The following is a 13886-nucleotide window of genomic DNA, read 5'->3' on the forward strand; positions in this document are numbered from 1 at the left end:
AATTATATAAATATGGTCAAATGAATTAAATGATTTGCCATGATCATATGAATTGGTTATATCCTCTCAATTATGCTCAACACTAGAAAAGTCTTAAACCGATGATTTCTTAACAAAATTGCATTCCAAATGATGTGCAATTTAGATAAATTAGTATTCAATAAAAAAATTGATTTTATGCTTAAAAGTGGATTTCAGACCACTCAGAACTGGTGATAATTTTTTATTTATTAAGTTACTGTGGATGAAATTATGCACAGTTAGGATATTTTTTACAATAAATACTTATCATAATTCTCTCTCTCTTGCTTTGTTTAAAATATCGTAGTAAGATAAGAAATGACTAATCAGCAACTATATTCTTCAGCACTATTTTCATTGATAATGAAAATTGAGTATAATTGAATGAATTAAATTAATTGATTATAACCTTTCCACTGCAGATGATAATTTTATTGAAGTTGTTTTGGGACTTTAATCAGTTAGGACATGTTATCGTAATAAATAGGTTAACACATTCCTGCGTGTGCGTGTGCGCCTGTGTGTGCAGGCAGGCAAAAGTATTTGAGAAAATCAGAAAGTTTTGCCTGCTTACTGTAATGAGAAAGTGTGCCTATCTTATTATATAGAGTGTGAAAGGTTCTCTCAAAAGAACAGTGAATGTGAAGTTATTCTAGTTAAATGAAAAATAGCTTTAATCAGTAGCTATACATAATTCTTTAGCAGTATGTTCATTGCTCAGTTTTCAAGAGATCGCTAAATTTTCACTTTTTTTTTTTAACTAATTTCCAACAATGGCAAATTAATTGTTCTTGATTCATGATTGTGCTCTCTCTCCTGTTTATTCAAGTTGTTGCATTATAAAGAATGGTTCTGTATAATGGCAAAGTAAAAAAATTATGCCATCTAATGAAGAAAATATTTTGTGAGAATTAGCATTTGGTTTAATTTTTCAAGAAATGAACTGTTCCAGCACCTTACACTACAATAAATATTTTTAATAAATGAGCATAATGCTCCAGCCTCTTTACCAGTTTCTTATTCACGTGCACATTGAGTAAAAACAAGAAGTAGATATCTGCCTTTCTCAAACTGCTAACATCATCATGTCATAAGAGGTATCTCTAATCCAGTATCTAGCATTCTCAGAGTCAGGGGGTCCACCCACCACTCCATTAATCGCTACTTAAACTTACTGTTGAAAAGCCCATTCCGTAGTTCCCCCTGTAGGATGTTTATAGTGTTGAAATAGTTTATTTCTTGATGAATATAATCTGCAATGAGATTGTATCATTTAAAGACATGAGTAATGATTTAATTCTGATACATAAAAAAATGAATTTGCCACAAAGTTCCTGTTTTATTTAGTTGTTTAAGTTAATCATTACATTTGAGCACATTAATAGTTTGGCTTTTTTTTTTTTAAACAGTCAAATTCTTTGAAGATTACAAGGTATCCTTTTTAGTCTGATTCTTATATAAACGAAATACAGAATGTAGCATTTTATAAAGTGAGAGAATATTTTATAAGACAGTAACAATTTTCTTGCTTACATGGGAGGAAGAATTCAATGAACTGAGTAGCATTTGAGTAATTATGGTGACATAATTAGTCAGCCCTGTAAAAGTTTGTTTTAAATTACAGGTACTTATCCTTATGTTACTTCTTCAAACTGCACAATTGGTGGCGTGTGTACAGGACTTGGTATCCCTCCCAAATATATAGGAAATGTCTATGGAGTTGTTAAAGCTTACTGCACTCGCGTTGGAGATGGTCCATTCCCTACTGAACTAAAAGATGTAATATTTTTTTATAGAAATATGTCCATTTTTTTTCTGACTAAATATTTAAGAGTTAGATAAGGAAGTAGTTCAAGAATGGATATAAAATAAATGCTTATGTATATATTAGTAGCTATTTGGATAAATATGTAGAATAACTTCAAATTTATTGTACACAGCACATTTTGAGATCATTTTATAATACAGAAAATAAATCCTTCATGTTAAGCTTTGATGAACATTAGTTGGAATTTTTATGAATAGGAATTTACTTAAAGGGATAGTTCATTCTTTTATACATAAGTGATTATGGTTGTGGTTATATAAAGTATGATAAAAAAATATATTGGAACATAAAATTTAAAATATCTATTTAAGACCTCAATGTGAATTTTTGGATTTCCTTATTATAGGTTTGACTTTTAATCTGCATCGTTGATTTTGTTAAAAATGAAGGTTTAGCCGTTTAAAAAAAAATCAAAATCACCGAGTATAGCACATGAACACGTGTCTCTTTTGGGATGCCCAATTTTCAAAAAAATAAATGAATAAATGTTAATATAATGAATAACAGACAGTTGCCTTTATTTTAGTTGACTTTATTGCCCCCCCCACCAATACAGATAGTTTTATTCTTGCTTCCTTAGCAAAAATGAACCATTCACACTTCCCTTTGGGAATAAGTTCCCATTTTTCAAACCATTGATTTTGTTAGAAATGAAATATTGCCATTCTCACATACACCCTCAGAATCATACAGCATGCCACATGCTCTTTTGGGATGGCCAACTTGATTTAAAAACTTTAAAATTATGTAATTAAAATAATGTTAATATAATGAATAACAAACAGCTGCCTCTATTTTAGTTGCTTTATTCTTGCTCTCCTCCCCCATATGAATGACAAATTATTCCATGCATAGTGTACTTTTGTATGAGTGCATAAACAGTGCCCTGATCATCCACTGTTGTCTTGCTGAAATTTAAAAATATAATTATTCTTAATTTTATCCCTTATTATGGTAAATAGATGACATTTCAAAGAGTGCAATTTTACACTATATTGTGCTACCCTGTGACCAAAATTATTTAGCCATTCCTCCACAAATATTGTGTAGTGTATCCCTTGTATGCATATCAGCTGAGACATACAAAATTATTGTTGGTTCTGCCTGTCCAGCAGCACTATGTTAGAAGCTAGTATAGGTAATAGATCAGAACTTATTCTTGCTTTCTATCTAACCACCATTCCACATCCTTCAGTATAGGGTGATGATAGAAAACTCTCTTATCCTTCTTTTCTTACCTTATCAGTGGCTTTGTTACATGTCCTCACAACACTTATACAATTAGGAATCGTGGACGTTTGACCGCTATTATCAGTGTTTCAAGATAATTTCATTGAAATATTTGTGTCCAATATCATACAGTAATCTCCCCAGTTAGTGGAGCCCAAAAAAAAATCTCATTTCATTATAGTCTGCTGTCTCTTGAAATTGAAGCCATCACCTTTACTTTTGATCCTTAGGTTTCTTTAGATACAACCCATTTTATAGTCATTACAGTTAGGCTCCTTACTGAGAATCAAATCTAGGATATTTGAGCCCCTTGTACTCTCTTGACATGCTGAGATAAGTAGCAATCATCCAGTTTGTTCAAAAAATGTTATCATTGGGTATTTCCAGTCTACAAGAGTAAGTTGAAGCTGTCCATAATGAGACAGTCATACTTACTAACCCATTCAATATGTCTAAAGAGATTTTTATCATACTCTTCAGTCATTTGGCTTGTAACCCAAATATCAACTTCACCCCAACAAATCTTCCCTTTACTGCAAGTCATTGCACACCACACTGACTCAGTATCCATGTCACCTTGATTTGATACAGGGAATACAGTTTCTGCCTTCAAGCTGTTTTTGATGAGATGCAAATTCAAGATTTCCAGATTTGGCTGCACCCAAAAATGGCTTTCTTCCAAACCGGTTCTGTCAGTTGCTTTGCAAGAGGAGTATAAGGATTTCTGGCTGACACCTACAAGAGGATGGTAGAAAGAACCCAGAACAGTTGAAGATGCCATGCAGGCCAAAGGCATTTCCATTTTGTATTAAGTTGTTAAATCAAAGCTCCTTTTCAACTAAATTTGTTTGTCCAAATTCTTTGGTTCATGTGGTATATTGTTAGGCTTCATTTCAAAAATGCTCAATGTTGTATAAAATATAGCCTACCCTGCTGATGTGATTTTCTTGGTGCATTCACTTGGGATTATAGATTACAATGTGGAAGGATTAAATTTAAATTCTCCATGGTTTAGCATGTTGAAATTTTGTGAAAACATGAGGAATTTAACAAAAATAGAGCTGAAATATGTTAAGGGCTATAGCCTTAGGCTGCGAGAGATTTAGATGGCAATGGCAACTTGTTTTGAAGGTATTCACAATATGAGATATAACTTAAACAATGCCACTCTTGCATATTTTTGCTAATTCAGAGTTTTAGCTATGGAGTAATATGATGCATTTGCACTAACTTGTACATTGTGCAAAAATAGAGGTCTAGCTTTCATTAGGAAACAGCATTATTTGATATGATAATATATATTTAATAATATCTTTTTTTTTTTTTTTTTTTTTTTTCCAAATTAATTTTAGTATTAATAGCAGCAAATGATGCAAGAAATGTATCTATATCTTATAAAACATAAGCCAAAAAAAAAAAAAAAAAACTTACCACTCCGTTTGTCAACCCCTCCAAAAATTTGTGTAGTCCTTCCTTGAATTCATTCAAACTACTTACTACCACAACAATAGATGGAAGTTTGTTCCAATGATCAACCACCTGCTGGCTGAAGGCAAACTTCTGCACATTCAACCATCTTCGGCGCCTCCGTAGCCAGGTGGGAAGGAGCAGCAGTGCATAGCACAGGCGTCTTGATTAGACCGGAGTTCGAGCCCGTCACCACCAAATACGGAGGATGTGGAAAGGTCAGGGAATGACCACTGCATATCCCGGAGCAATATGGCCTTAGTTGCTAATGCTCCTAAAAACCAACTAACTCAACCATCTTCCTCATTTTGAATTTATGCCCCATGATGTGTGTGGTCTGTGAAAGAGGAAGAATGGTATTGCGCTTCTTCAGTCCATTCAAAGACTTAAACATCTCAATCAGATAACCTCACAGGTGCCTATTCTCTAGACATGTGATTTGCAGAACTGAAGCCTTTCTTGGTATGGCCATACTCTTGTTCCTCCTCATCAATACCAATCTTGTTGCTCTTCTCTGCACCCATTCCAGCAGAAATTTCTAAAATGAGACCTCCAGACCTGTATGTGGCATTCAAGATGCAGCCTAACCATTGCCTTGTATGATGGAATAATCACCTTTTTATCCCTGCTAATGAAATTTATAATATATGATTGACCTATATCATTGACCGCACGACATGATCTGACTTGGCTGCCTGTCAGCACTCTTCAGAAAACTCCATATCTGATTGCACAATTACCTGCAGGTCTTTTTTATTTTCTGCTACTCACACAGTTGATTTGAAAATCTGGGATTACTGTTCCCCATATTTAATACCTTGTATTTGTTGATGTTAAACTTCAACAGCATTTCTCAGCCATACACTTAATATTTCTAGATCTTTCTAGACATTAAGCCTGATATACCTTCATCAGTATCATTAATAAATATAGAAAACAACAACGGACCGAACACTGGGCCCCGAGGGACTCCACTAATAACATTGGTCTAAGAACTGTGTCCATTAATAACTATACTCTGTCTTTGCCACTCAAAAGTGCAGCAGTATCAAAAGCTTTCCTGAATTCCATTATATGAATCAAAATAATTTTTTGCATCCAGTTTCTTTGTGACCATGTCACAGTATTCAATCAAATTCGTCAGACAAGATCTCAAACAAACCCATACTCTGCTGAAGTATAATTGCACTTCTGTCTAGATGGTTCTGCATTACTTCTTTAACCATTGACTATTATTTTCCCTGGAACAGAAGTTAAGCTAATAGTTCTGTAATTACTCACCACCCTTTGATTCCCTTTGTGAATAGGGGATACATTCACACATCTCCAGTCCACAGGTGTCTCCCCTGAATCCAAAGATGTTTGCATAATTTTGGCTTAGGGTTTGTTTACTTTATTTACTGCCTTCCTTAATATAATTGGAGGGAACATATCCACCTCAAGTGCTTTTTTAAAATTAATTTCAACAATTTCTCTTCCACTTTCCTCTCAATTATCACCAAATCATTCAGCTCCCCGTTAGAGTTTGATAAACTTCTCGCATCCCCTCTCTAAAGAATTCCTCATCTGTGAATGTAGACACACAATACCTATTCAGCCTGTCAGCAACCTGAGAGGGATCATCAACAATTAAACATAGACATCAAGTGGACCAATGTAATTCAACTTCTTACTTCTGTTAGTATAAGTAAAGTGACCTTTGTGCTTTTTCTTTGCATTCTTTGCCAGAGACTTCTCACAGTCTGTCTTAAGTTGCCTAACCTCCTTTGTGATGTGATGGCAGACTAGTTTATATCTACCATAGGCTTCTGTATTACCTGATACTTTATATACATCCCATATATATTTCTTCTCTGCCACAAATCTCATTAGTTCATCTGTTTGAACCTTGACAAGTTTGACAAGTTTGAACCTTGAATAGTATTCCTTAGTTGATATGAAAAGCCTAGTAGCTTCTATGATTAATCCTTGAATGCTTCCCATTTAGAATTGGCTGATAATAACATCATCAGTTGGTCCCACTTCGTAGAATTTAAAAACTGTCTGAATGCACTATAGCTATCCTTACAAAAGCAAAATCCCTTCCCCTAATCCTTGTTGGTGTTTACATCTTTAAGTAAATCCCTCATCAATACACTGTGATCACTGCTATTAATCAGATCAAGAATATTTCTTTCTCTTGTTAACAACAGTAAAGACAGTATGCTACTGCAACAAGATCTAGAAGAGTTAGGCAGATGGGCTGAGAAGTGGCAACTGAAGTTTAACATTGACAAATACAAAGAACTACATATGGGTAGCAGAAACCCAAGAGAAACGTACCAATTGTGTGGTACTACGCACAGGGAAGTGGAGAATGAAAAAGACCTGGGAGTAATTGTGCTCTCAGATATGAAGTTTGCTGAGCAGTGCAGGTGGGCTGCCAGGGATGGTCATGGAGTCTTCTCAGTGATATATATAGGAATTTTGCTAGCAGGGACAATGAGGTGATTATCCTGCTGTACAAGGCAATGGTCAGGCCATACCTTAAGTACTGTGTAGAGGTCTGGAGGCCTCATTTTAGGAAGAATGTAGAGTTGCTAGAACGAGTACAGAGGAGAACAACAAGGTTGGTGAGGGGGGGGGGAACAAGGGGGGTGCTCTTACCAAGAAAGGCTTAAGTTCTGCAAATTGCAGTGCCTGGAGACTAGGCACCTGCAAAGTTATCTGATTGAGATGTGTAAAGCCTTGAATGGGTTGAGCAAGCTAAATGCTGATGGGATTCTTCCTCTTTGCTCAGGTTACAAACCTGAGGGGGCATAGATTCAAATTGGGGAAAGACATTTGTAGAATAGATGTGCAGAAATTTGCCTTTAGCTAGCAGGTAGTTGATTGCTGGAACAGACTTTTATCCGTCTTTGTGGAAGTTGATATCTTGAAGTTGGAGTAAATGGATTTTTTTTTTTTTTTTTTTTTGATTTGGTAGTTGTTGGCGCATCGGCTTCTGTGGCCATATTGCACCTCCCAAGGTTTTTGCAGTACTTTGATCCAAGCCCGAGGCGGGAATCGAACCCGCGACCTTTGGGTTACCGGGCAGGTACTTTACCCACTCGGCTAGCCCGGTCGGCCAGTAAATGGATGGGTCTGTGATTTAATATAGTTAGGAAAGGATGTTATGTGGTTGTTTTCCATTAAGATTATTACTATATTTAACACCACTTTTACGCCACATGAAATTAATAATATAGTTTATTAAGCTATTTGCCTAAACTACTATACATTACGGTAATGTTTCAGGTATATACCCATCATCAGACCATGCTGTTAGGAGAACAAAAATAGCAAGGTTACAAATTTGAATACAATTATAATTTCAATAGTTCGATTACAATTGCTATTATTACCATTGCAGTTTCCTATATTCTGATTTTACAATTACAATTTGCAAATAAACAATTATATAAATAAACATTCCAAACTTAGAATTGTTTATTTGCATATCAGAATACAAGTAATTGTAATGGTAATAATGGCAGTTGCAGTCGTAATTGTATTCAAATTTGTAACCCTTTCTATTTTTTGTTCCCCCAACAGATGGTGATGGGTATCAGTAAGTTGCCTGAAACGTTCATTACCTTAATGTATGTAGTTTAGGCAAATAGCTTAATAAACTATATTATTAATTTCACATGGTATAAGAGTGGTGTTAAATATAGTAATAATCCTAGTCTGTGATTTATTCTGTAATGTAACTGCCTGAATTCTTAAAATAAAATTTTAAAAAAAGACCACAATAAACAAGCTATATCATATTTTCAACATCTCCCCACATATATTTGGATTACTTTGTAAAATAATAAGAGGAGATTACCTCAATATTTGGATTACAGAAACCATAGCATTCTGTGTACTACTTTCACAATTGAGTTCTTGGAACATGTGTGAGCCCCCAGCAGGAAATTTTCAAAATACAAGTGGACTGTAAGCTGTGAGTTTCTTTGTGGAATTTTGTAAAAATTAACACTTTGTACATAACTGTTTTTTCTTATTTTGACTTGATTGTCAATGGTCAAATCAGAATTGAAAAAAATAAAAATAAATAAATAAAATAATAATTTTAAAAAATCCTGAAAAATTAAATTCCATGGTTAAGTGTGTGTGTGTGTGTGTGTGTGTGTGTGTGTGTGTGTGTGTGTGTGTGTGTGTGTGTGTGTGTGTGTGTGTGTGTGTGTGTGTGTGTGTGTGTTTATATCCCCTCCAAGCAGTAATATTACATTTATTAATATATTACACGATTCAGTTTCATCGACTTACAGATCAGAATTCTTGAGAATTTATTTTGGTTTCTATATGCCCAATTCAGACAAGTGATGCTAATAGGTATGAGTTTTTATTCAGGTTTTCAAAGCTATTTTCTTATACTGCTTATAAAATTTTATGTTTTATCCGAGGATAACTGGTTCCAGAAAATTCCACTTAAAACGGGGACCAAATTTTTGTAATGTGTATTATGTACTTTTACATTGGAAACAGTGGATTGAAGGAACTGAAAAATGAGAATTATTTTATTAGACATTTTTTATTATAATGTTGAACAATGTAAGATTAAGTAAAGTTTATTGAAGTTGCACTATTTTCAGTTTTACAAATAAAGAATGAATCCAGGGTTGTTGTTGTTTTTTTTTTTTTTTTTTTTGCATGCTGTATTTTTTCAGATAAAATTGTATCCTAGCCTTTAGTTACTCTTGTGCATAATCATGAAGAGGGTCATTCTCACAGAAATATTGAAGTGCTTGGTCACTTTTCTCAAAGGCTTCCTTTAATTTTCAAATCTTTATCCGTTGGTGATTCAATCACGTCATCATTTTCAGCTTCCTCTTATGTGGTAGTTGGCATAATTCTGCTAGCTCCTCATTTGTAAGTGGTTTTGCACTTGATTCGAGCAATTGTGTAATATCCCCATCATTAACTTCATGGAATCCCACTTCTTTTGCAGGACTTACAATTTCATTTTGTTTTGTAACGGTCACATTGCATTCTTCATATTCACAAACTGCATCAGGGTATAACTTTTTCCATGAGTTATTAATTAATCTACAGGAAATTTCTTTCCAAGCTGCTTCAATCATTTTTATGCTGTGCAGAATAATAAAACTTTTCCAAAAATCCTCCATGTTATTTTCATTGCTTGTATCGGTTTCAGAAATTAATCCTTATAACTGTGGGGACTTGGATAATGAACACTCGGATACCGGGGACCCCCTGTATATAGAGTCACTTTATTATCCAAAATAAACATGCAACAAGAAAGCTATGAGGGTAGTTCAATGAATTATCTACCTGAAATACTTCCCATGGTTATATTTCAATGATTTATCATGTTCCTAAATATCTCAACTTGGATCATACTAATTTTGAACCCACTGTGTTTTTAGGGTTATCTTTCTTCTCTCTGTTGTAACAAAAAAGCAAGACACCTGTATCAAATTATGGAGTTACTGAAATTGGAGTCAAAGTTTCTTACCAAAGAAGGAAATGGGCCAAAGGCCATTCATGAAAGGATGGTGGCCGTGTATGGCAACCATGCACTGTCAGAGTACTAGGTGAAATTCTGGTAAAAACAATTCAGGTGAAGTAGAGAGTCCATCAAAGATGATTCACATCCAGGAAGGCCTTTGATAGTGACCATTCCCGAAATGTGCCGAACTGTGGAAACCCTGGCGCTGAATTACAGACGTTTAAAGGTGTCCCAAATCTCTAGGGAATATGACATATCTGTTATAACCATCCTCCGTGAACATTTGGGGATGAGTAAGGTCAGTGCAAGCTGGGTCTCCAGATTTCTGACCCCTATGCAGAAGCAATTCAGAGTACGGTGTTGTGAGGAGAATTTAAAGCTTTGTGAAGGGGATCCTGAAACTTTTTATCTCCAGAATTGTTACGGGTGATGAAACATGGGTTCATCACTGGGATCCTAGCCGACCGGGCTAGCCGAGTGGGTAAAGTACCTGCCCAGCAACCCCAAGGTCGCGGGTTCGATTCCCGCCTCGGGCTTGGATCAAAGTACTGCAAAAACCTTGGGAGGTGCAATATGGCCACAGAAGCCGATGCGCCAACAACTACCAAATCAAAAAAAAAAAAAAAATCACTGGGATCCTGAGACCAAGCATGAAGCATAGGGGTTCTCCCCACCCAAAAAAAAATTTTGGATACAACCTTCAGCTGGCAAGATTAAGGCCACCATTTTTTAGGATGCTGAGGGAATTTTGTACATTCACTGCTTGGAACACAAGCAGACAGTCATTGGGTAGTCATATGCATCCCTACTGTGCAATCTAAGGGATGTCATAAAGGAAAAACGTTCCAGAGGTGTGCTGCCGACTGTCTGCTTTTTCAGCACACTGCACCAGTGTACATGCCACATGCTGTTGCTGCTGCTTTGAGAGACTGTGACTTTACAGAAAAAGCTTTTTTTTCTTCTTTTTTTTTTGGCTGGTGCAGCATAAGTCATAGGTTTCCTTGGACCATATGGCCATTGCTACTAATACTAATATTAACTTACCCATTCATCTTACGGGCCAAATCTGGTCCCCAGAGACTATTTCCTGTTTCAACACCTCAAGAAAAACTTACATGGATGTCACTTTGTTGATGATAATGAATTGAAGTCTGCTGTTTCTGTTCTTTGATGGACAGGACAAAGAGTTTTATTTGTCTGATATTTCCTCATTGCCAAACAAAATGGAACAAATGTATTGAAGTTCAGGGGCAGGGGTGTTACACTGAAAATTAAAACCAGATTTTTGCCTCTATCTCATTTCCTTCATAGATAGGTATAATTTATTGAATGCTCCTTGTACCATAAAATACCATTGGTACATTCTCATAGTGGGGTTTAGAGCTTAGAAAGCAAGCTTATACAGCATCGGCCAAAAAGAAAAAAAAAAAAAAAAAAAACCTTCCCATTTCACCCATCCATTCATTTTAAGCTATCAACTTCCACAATGATCGATGGAAGTTTGTTCCAGCAATCAACTACCCACTGGCTAAAGGCAAATTTCCAAATCTATTTTACAACTGTCTTTCCTCAATTTGAATTTATGCACCCTCAGGTGCATAATCTGAGCGAGGGGAAGAATCCCATCAGTATTGAGCTTGCTCTAACCATTCAAGGCCTTATATACCTCAGTCAGATCATCACACAGATTATTATTATTAGCCGTACAAGTGCAAGGAAGCATGAGGCTTATGCTGCACCAGCCAAAAAAAAAATTTCCGAGTTACCCTGAGAGAGAGGTAGAAAGGAATCACCAAGAAAGAGAAGAATGATGATGCTGCAATTTGCTGCAAAGCAAAAAACAACAACAACAACAACAAAAAAAAAAAAAAAAAAAAAAATGTACACCATTAAGCTCAGTTAACATATATCTGGTTAATATACATCCTTGATACATAAATTCGATATTAATACCCTTTGTCTGATATACAGTCAGTCCTCGTATAGCACGATAGTTGCGTTCCTAGAAACCCTCGTGCAATGCAAAATCGTGCAATATAAACAACAGGCCCAATGGGAAAATAGGGTTAGGTGCCGACCACCCAAGATTGAACACACATTTGTAACCAGAACATTACCAAACACAATAAATAGTCATAATAAAATACTTACGCATTTTATTACGACTATCACGTAATAAAATATTGCTACTGCTTTTACTTCTATCGTAAGCAAACTTTTTTTTTTTTTTTTTTTTTTGTTTGATTTTCTATCCAAACAGATGACAGCCGTTCCATCTCTAATTCTTTGTGTCTTAATCTAATGGATTTTAATTACACTTTGAGTTGGTCCTACTATGAAAGTTGTTTTTATTTTCTCTGCATTCTTTCTAATTCTCAGCGTTGCCTCATTTAGGACTGTAGCACATGGTCTTTCATTTTGCTCAAAGCATTTCACAATTTCATATTTTTTCGCTATCGACAGAGGCGGACTGGCCATAAGCCTTACCGGGGACACCCCAGTGGGCCGGAGGCCAGTGTGATTTTGGCCATAAATCATAGTATGAGGCCACTATAAATTTTCTGGGGTAAGAATTTTTGACCCAATCTGCCTCTGTTTATTGATATTGCTTTTATTTTTCTCTCTGAATCTGCAGTGTCTGCACCAGGACGCTTCCTTTTCACACCTTTTAAGTATTTTACTCATTTTTAGGGAACAAAGCACAATTAAAAACGAGGAGGCACGCTTGATACACATAAACAAAGCTGTAGCAATTGAATAAACAACACCATAAAGGCAGAGTTACACTATTAACACCTCATATTTTACTAAAGCACATTTCTAGGGGTTACTACATAAAACAATAAAAACAATTTCTAGTTGCGTTTCTGCCAGTGGAATCTGTTATAAACTGGTAATAAACTCGATCTAATTGCATTTGCGATTATACCGATAGCTGGAATTGTGTTGGTTTTTACGTTATTATGGTGAAATGTGTTTCCCCTTCACTGATATAAAAAACATAAATACATTTTCAGAATCTTCTCTTCATTCCTATCGTGTTGCATTCGGTTGGGGGTGATTCTGCGTTCCACTGCTGTTTCTTGTAAACACAAAGCGAATCGTGCATAAGCGAATTCGGTTCGTGTTATATCAGATATCGTTCCCCTATTTATAAATCGTGTATGATCGAATTCATGTAATGTAAACACGTGTTATACGAGGACTGATGTACTCACATATATCTTCAGTTACGTACAGTTTCGTGTATTTGGTGCACTCTAAGGTTACCTTTGAAACAACTATTACAGTTGAACACTTCTCTGAATGGTTTGAGCATGCTCAATGCTGATGTGATTCTTCCTCTTGCTCAGAATAATTGCCTGAGAGGACATAAATTCAAATTGAACAAAGACAGTTGTAGGATAGATCTGCGGAAGTTTGCCTTTAGCCAGCGTGTGGTTGCTTGCTGGAACAAACTTCCATCTGTCGTAGAAGTTGATAGCTTAAATAGATTCAAGGCAGAACTAGACAAACATTTGTAGCTAGTGGATGGATGAAATGAGAAGGGCTTTTTTTTTTTTTTTTGGCTGATGCTATATATGTTTGCTTTCTTGCATCATGTTCCTTTGCTAATGCTAACTGAGCTGGGTAATTTTTACATAATGTGTGGATTTGTTGGATATGGACCTTCCAGTATATTTTATGAAAAACCTGTAAAATTTTTGGTGTTTTAAGATGTTCAAAGGAATATCAGCACATATAAGAACTTCATGTACTTCTGCATAAAACAGGGTTGATTTGCTAGTAAAAGTCAAAGTAGTTTGTGTGAGCAAGACCTAATGTTAGCTTTCATTTTCCCAC

At 35.5% G+C, this 13886-nt stretch overlaps 1 protein-coding gene across 1 annotated transcript in view; it reads left to right on the forward strand.

Moving 5' to 3' along the window:
• Positions 1-13886, forward strand: part of Adss (adenylosuccinate synthetase) — a 236410-nt gene that overhangs the window by 158193 nt on the left and 64331 nt on the right. Inside the window, exon 9 of the mRNA XM_090375434.1 lies at positions 1646-1800. Coding sequence (XP_090231560.1) covers positions 1646-1800 — 155 coding nt within the window. The remainder of the gene's footprint in view (positions 1-1645; positions 1801-13886) is intronic.

This window comes from Mastigoproctus giganteus, chromosome 6 (genome assembly GCF_048544385.1).
Source record: "Mastigoproctus giganteus isolate SK-2022 chromosome 6, ASM4854438v1, whole genome shotgun sequence".
Lineage (NCBI taxonomy): Eukaryota > Metazoa > Arthropoda > Arachnida > Uropygi > Thelyphonidae > Mastigoproctus > Mastigoproctus giganteus.